At 44.4% G+C, this 6,853-nt stretch overlaps 1 protein-coding gene across 1 annotated transcript; it reads right to left on the reverse strand.

Annotated features, from left to right (window-relative positions):
• Nucleotides 1-4,471: 4,471 nt before the first annotated feature.
• Nucleotides 4,472-6,254, reverse strand: LOC101785614 (translation initiation factor IF-2). The gene has a single exon (XM_004978802.4). The coding sequence runs from the start codon at nt 5,478-5,480 to the stop codon at nt 4,785-4,787; it is 696 nt and encodes a 231-aa protein (XP_004978859.1). The 5' UTR covers nt 5,481-6,254; the 3' UTR covers nt 4,472-4,784.
• Nucleotides 6,255-6,853: the final 599 nt, after the last annotated feature.

Below are 6,853 nucleotides of genomic sequence, written 5' to 3' on the forward strand. Positions count from 1 at the left end.
CGTATGCTAGTCTCGTTAGGCAGTTATTACAAAATCCAAAATCCAACTGTATTTTTATTAATTAGAAACCATAGGTCCATTTTTGAACGTTTGAGCACGGTTTTGTAGAAATAATGCAAGCTCATATAACAAGAGAAAAATCTATACAACCCATTATAAACAACGGATCAATGGTTAGCCCGTGATAGATGATGCACTTGCCGATGTCACACAATTGTACTTGCAACCGAGCCAGCTTAGTTATAGTACAGTTACTGGATCCTCACGCAAACCTCGGCTCCTCACCTCGCTGGCGAGCAATAACTTTTTTGATTGCTGAGGAAGCTTTTTTTCCTTGCTACAATCTTATCACGGGTCGTCGTCGTCGTCTTCTCCTCCTTCTATATCTTTTTTCACATGTATCATGCCTTGGAGCAAAGAGGCCAAATCAATCTCATGCAACCACGCCTCGTGCCGGTACGCCCTCCTAAGATTTGGGAGGCCCGAAGCGAAAGTAAAACTTGGAGCCCTTTAATATAAACATTATAATAAATATATATAAAATGTTACCAATAAATACTTAAATGTATCTTAAAGCAATATTCATATCAAATTATTTATACATATTACCTTAAAAGTTGCTTCTAACATTCCTCGATGCAAAGTCACTTATGATAGGGTTGATGTCAATCTGATCCAACAATTTCTTCTCAATGCATAATATTGCCAAACCATTTAACCTCTTCCGAGTCATTGTTGACCTCAAATAGTTCTTCAATAACTTCAACTTTGAAAGCTTCTTTCAGCCGATGCGACAGTCACATGCATAGTAAATAAGAGTCGGTAAGCAATGGAGGTATTAGGATACAAATCCACATCTCCAACATGCTCGAAAATTTCTATAGCAGACATTACGCCATCTAGCAAAGTGAATATCATAATCTTTAATTCAGAAATAAGATCATATACCTCAACATCAGATGAGCCATCAAAAGAAAAAGTTTCTGCAAATTTAGTGCAACATTCTTCAAGTTCATTATCATTTAATGACTTCAAAGTGCTTTAGCTCAATAAAAATCTGAATATATCTTTAAACATCATGAGTTCTTCAAAGAAGTGATTGTCATATCAACCAAAACAAAAAAATATTTAACTTCAAAAGCCTCCTCAGCTTCAAGAATTTCTTCTTGGCGGTTACTTTTATCAAACTGTTTCTTCTTCGTAGCATGACGTTTTTCTGGAAATGATGCCTCTACATCCATTTCTGTTGCAATACTTTTGGCGATAATCAGACTAGAAGAAAACCCCTCATTTTTGTAATTCTCAAAATATTGCGTTATACCTTGTATTTGCTTGAAAGTAGAGTCAATGTACATGGTTCACGATTGCAACTTCTTGATCACTTTATTTACAACAAATAAAATATCATGCCAGATAACCATACTGAGTAGAAACTCAAAGCTGCCAAGTGCATCAAAATTTTTTTTTGCATCACTTTTATCCTTAGGTTTAATGTTAGAAGCATGACGTAACTCAGACATTGAACCTAAGGATAAAAGTGATGCAACAAATTTATTTGATACACTTAGCAACTTTGAGTTTCTACTTGGTATGGTTATCTAGCATGATATTTTATTTGCTATAAATAAAGTGAGCAAGAAGTTGCAATCATCAGTCATGTGCATTAACTCTACTTTGAAACAAATACAAGGTATAACACAATACTTTGAAAATTACAGAAATGAGGGGTTTTCTTCTAGTCTGATCACCGCCAAAGGTATTACACAGAAATGGGTGTAGAGGCATCATTTCCAAAAAAAACGTCATGCTACGAAGAATAAACAGTTTGATGAAAGTAACTGCCAAGAAGAAATTCTTGAAGCTGAGAAGGCTTTCGAAGTTAAATATTTTTTATTTTGGTTAATATGGCGATCACTTCTTTAAAGAACAGATTTGAAGAACTCATGGTGTTTAAAGATATATTCGGATTTTTATTGACCTCAAGCACATTAAAGTCATTAAATGACAATGAACTTGAAGAATGTTGCACTAAATTTGCAGAAATTTTTTCTTTTGATGGTTCATCTGATGTTGAGGTATATGATCTTATTTCTTAATTAAATATTATGAAATTCACTGTGCCAGATGGCGTAATGTCTGAGATTTTTGAGGAAATGTGGATTGTTATCCTAATGTCTCTATTGCTTACCAACTCTTATTTATTGTACCTGTGACTGTTGCATCGGCTGAAAAAAGCTTTTCAAAGTTTCTGAAAGAAGCTTTTCAAAGTTGAAGTTATTGAAGAACTATTTGAGATTAATAATGACTCAAGAGAGGTTAAATGGTTTGGCAACATTATGCATTGAGAAGAAATTGTTGGATGAGATTGACATCAACCCTATCATAAGTGACTTTGCATTGAGGAATGTTAGAAGAAACTTTTAAAGTAATATGTATAAATAATTTGACATAAATATTACTTTTAGATATATTTAAGTATTTATTGGTAACATTTCATATATATTTATTATAATATTTATATTACATGGTCTCGAGTTTTACGTTTCGCCCCGAGCAATTTGGACCGGCCCTGGATTAGTCACACTGATTCACTGAAGAAATAGAAGGAAAATTAACACGAACACGGACCATGAATCCGGATCGAATGCAGGATCTCTAATTCATCGGATATTGAATTTAATCGGAGGCAGTTTAGGCGAGTACCTGCAAGGTGTACTCGAACGCTCGAGATCCCGTCGACTCCTTTGGCGCCGGCGTCTGGCGCCCGCCGGCGAGGGCACATCGAACGTGAAGCATGGAGGTCCAGCTAACAACTAAAACCTATTGGGGAATATAGATCTGAAAAAAAAAACTGAACTCTTTGTTTTAGATTTCCCACCAAATTAACCCAAGGAAGTTAGGGGCTTAGGGCTCCACACAAATGATTAAAAAGAAATCAATCCAAGTCTGAGAGGTGGATCTCTACTACCCTAAGCCATATGGCATAGACGAAGGAGGACAGAAGAGTACCTTTGTGGCGCTTCTTCGGCGGGAAAGAGGTCTGGGGTTCTTCTTCGTTCGGAGTTTGTCTTTGTCGTCGCGAGGTCTGATTAGGGATGGCAACGGGGACTAATCCCCGCGGGGTCCCCATCCCCGCGAACAGAAGCAGTTGACTCCGGAAGAGCTCGCACATTGAGGCCGAAGGCATCACCATCAGAGCGAAACTCAATCTTCCCTACCACTGCTTCCCCAATCCCCGAAACAACCTCTTACTTCATTGCCGTCGGAGCTCAAGACGCAACGATGGAGAAGCGTAGGCAGGAGATGAGGGCCCTGCCGCGCAGTTGCCTGGCATTAGAGTTGGAGGAGGCTTCGCTATGGGAGAGGAGGCGGTGTCGGGCTGGGCCGATATCTTCACGGTTTTGTGGGCATCCTAAATCGAATCCTCTTAGGAATCGGACGACCCAGCCAGCCAGAAGGCACACCGGCCCAACAAAACGGCCCAGCTAAGATTTATGATTGCAAAGAGATGGTGTTATAGTTGCAACCGCAAGGCCAGGCCCAAGTAACAATGGGCTCCAGTTGTGTGCCTTAACAATGGGCCGGGATGTTAGTTTCGTTTTTTCACCGCGGAGAAAAGCAATTTAAACTTTTCTTTTCAAACGAAGAGAAAAAAACACCAGGAACGTAAGTAGCTGGACTTAAAGTGATTTATAATATTTTAACATCTTAATAATCTATTATTCAATTTCTATACTAAATTTCACCATTTTTTTTTTGCTACTCAAATTAGGAAAACCGCGCCAGTTCAACCCGAATGGAAACCTATCTACTTTGTCATTCATTTTTTTAATGTTAGACGGCATATACGGTATACCATAAAATAATTTTACAGTTTGATGATTTCCGGGTAAAAATAGGGTATATGCGGTCGTCTATTCCTCGTGCAACACGCACACCATTCGTTTGGAACCCTGACCACATCTTTCCGATCGAGATAAGAGCGATGTGAGTGGCTGAGTGCCCGTCTCCCTCACGCGTGCACAAGAGGTTTCTCAGTTTGCGAGGCACGCCTTTGCAAGTTGCATGCGCAAGAAGATCTACGTTGTTTTACAACTGATTTTTAGTGATGAACGAAGAGGAGGAATCCGCTGCAGTATTGTTGACTCTTGTCCTCCATAAGTTTTTTTTTTGTTCGAGAATTTGTCCTCCATAAGTTTGTTTGTGCAAATGCGACACTTGTTTACTGAACATTTGTTGTTGATCCAAAAACAAAGCACACACGAAATTTCTCATTCCAAGGAGTAGCCGCATCCGAAACGGACAGCGTTAGTTCGCGCAGCGATCGATCCATGGCGGCTCCTGACTTCCTGTTGGCGATCTGGGTGGGCACGTCTGGCAATTGAACTCCACCGAAGCAAAATGTCAGCGGCTGCAGCGACAACGATCGACGTCGTCGTCTTGCTCAAAATACAAGTGTGTAGCCAAGCCGGAAAGAGAAAAAGACCACGCCTTGCACACAGAAAGATGCTCTGTTTTAGCCTTCGTTACAGATCATTAGATCGATCGTGAGGTGATAGCTTATTTTTTCCCCTCTTCACCTCAGTTCTGCAAATCTTGCAATCCAAACTATTGACGAGCAACTGTTTTGTACACAAGAACGCGCGCATACAAACAGTCTCCAGCCAAGCACTAGATCATCTTAGCTTGCTGGGGTCTCAACGTCTCATCACAGACTGACACTCTGACACACACAAAGACAAACTTTCTCCTCGAATCCTTGTTCTTCGTCTATGGTCGCCGTCTCAGTAGAACCAGAAGCCGGCAGCCTCCACCTCCCTCGCCTCGGCCAGCTTGCCACTGCTCCTGGACGACAGGGACAGGCACGACGACGAGCTCGACGTCGACCGCCGCAGCCCGGCCACCAGCCCGTGTCCCGGCGCCCCGTCAGACCGGAAGCTGCTGCCGGACGAGCCCGACGACGACGACGCGCCGGACGACCGCCGCCCGGAGCCGCCGCCGCCACCGTCTCTCTTGCCGCCGTCCCGGTCCTTCCTCCGGAACACGGGGAGCGGGAAGCACCTCCTCGTCGCCGCCGCCGCCGCCGCCGCCGCGGCCTCCTCGTCCTCGGGCCCGGGACCGTACGCAGCGGGCGCGACCCGCGGCGCGATGTCGAGGAAGGCCGTGGGCCGGTGCGGCGGGCGGCGCCGGCACGGCGACACCGACGCGGAGCGCGCGGCGTAGTAGGAGACCCGCGGGGAGTGGTACGGCGACGGCGACATGGCCGGCGGCGGCGCCAGCTTCGGTGACACGGCCACCTTGGAGGAGGAGTAGAGGGCGCCGGATGACGACGGGGAGGAGGAGTAGTAGGGCGGCGGCGCCACGCTGGCGGAGCTGGAGCTGCTGCTCCGGACGTGCTTGGGCGTCCCCGGGCACACCTCCCACTTGAACGGCACCGACCCCGGCCGCCGGCACGAGTCGTCGACCACCACCCCCGCCATTGCTATCTTCTTCCTCTCCCTGTCCCTGATCAATGAACCAATCAATGATCATGCGGCGTGCTTTATATAGAGAGGTGGTGGATTGTGCGGAGCGATGATTCAGGAGTGATTGGAGGGGGCGGATTGGATTGGATTGGCGTGGTCATCAGTCAGTCAGGTAGTGGCGGATTATCTGAACTTTTTTAGTGCGGTGGTCATTGCCGGCGTAGAGATCGGGCACCGGCCGGCGGTTTGGCACCGAGTGGCAGTGAGTGGCAGGTTAACTGAATTTCGTGGGGCTCCACGTTCTGCTTGACTTCGTGTTCCGGTACCGGACATTCGGACAAGTCAGGCCTGATTTTTCTGCAGCAGGACGACACGTTCGGTTAGGCGGGGATTGGGGCGGCGGCGGGGTGGTGCGTTGACGAACTGGAAGGCCATGCGGGCACGTCGAAGTGGAATGCGCTTTGTGTCAGGGTGATTGGTCGCTGGTTTCGTAGTGGGGGTGGTGCTTGTTCACACTTGTGGTGTTGCTCGATCGTCGCCGATTATTGGCTGCTGCTGTGTGTGTCTGTGTGTGTTAGGAGAGGGATTTTTCCTGAATGTTTGGTATACCGGGTCCGGGTCAATGTCGAAAACCACTTGTCTGCAGTAACAAAAGTTGTATTGCCGCACGTTTAGGGTCTAGAATGTTGAAAATCACATTTCGGTTTTTCGATTTGGAAATAACATATTCGCAATGACTCAAAGAACTTCCTACAATGAACTTTGTACCACAACGTATTACTTACAACAAAAAAGAAAAAAAAGGATAAATAAGAATAAAAAAATCTTGAGAGGGTACAAAATTAACAGCCTGTTCGCTTCAGCTTATTCAGCCGGCTTATCAGCCACCAAACAGTATTTTTCTCTCACAACAAATCAGCCGTTTCAGCTTTTCAGCCGGCTTATAAGCTGAAGCGAACAAGCCAAATCTCCCCTCTTTGTACACCATAATCAAAAGGCCTAAATAAGAAAGGAGGAGAAACAATAATAAAAGAAAAATATTCTGCTGAGGGCACCTAATCTCCCCTCTTTGTATACCATAATATATAAGAGATAATTCCTTATTTAACATTAGTAAAATGACTCCTTCCCTTTTTGGCTCTTAAATTTTTTTCCTTCTATCTTGGTCTGCCTCCGAGTCTGAGAAGACTGACAAGAATTGAAGTTCAACATCTAATTGATAGAATTGCAGGAAAGCTCCCTAATTGGAAAGGGAAACTCATGGACAGAGCTGGAAGGGTGACTCTAGTAAGAACAATACTCACTTCAATGCTCATATACTTCCTAACTGTCTTTTCTCTTAAAAAGTGGGCTCTAAAGAAGATAGACAAACTGAGAAGAAGCTTCTT

Source organism: Setaria italica, chromosome VIII (assembly GCF_000263155.2).
Source record: "Setaria italica strain Yugu1 chromosome VIII, Setaria_italica_v2.0, whole genome shotgun sequence".
Taxonomy (NCBI): Eukaryota; Viridiplantae; Streptophyta; class Magnoliopsida; order Poales; family Poaceae; genus Setaria; species Setaria italica.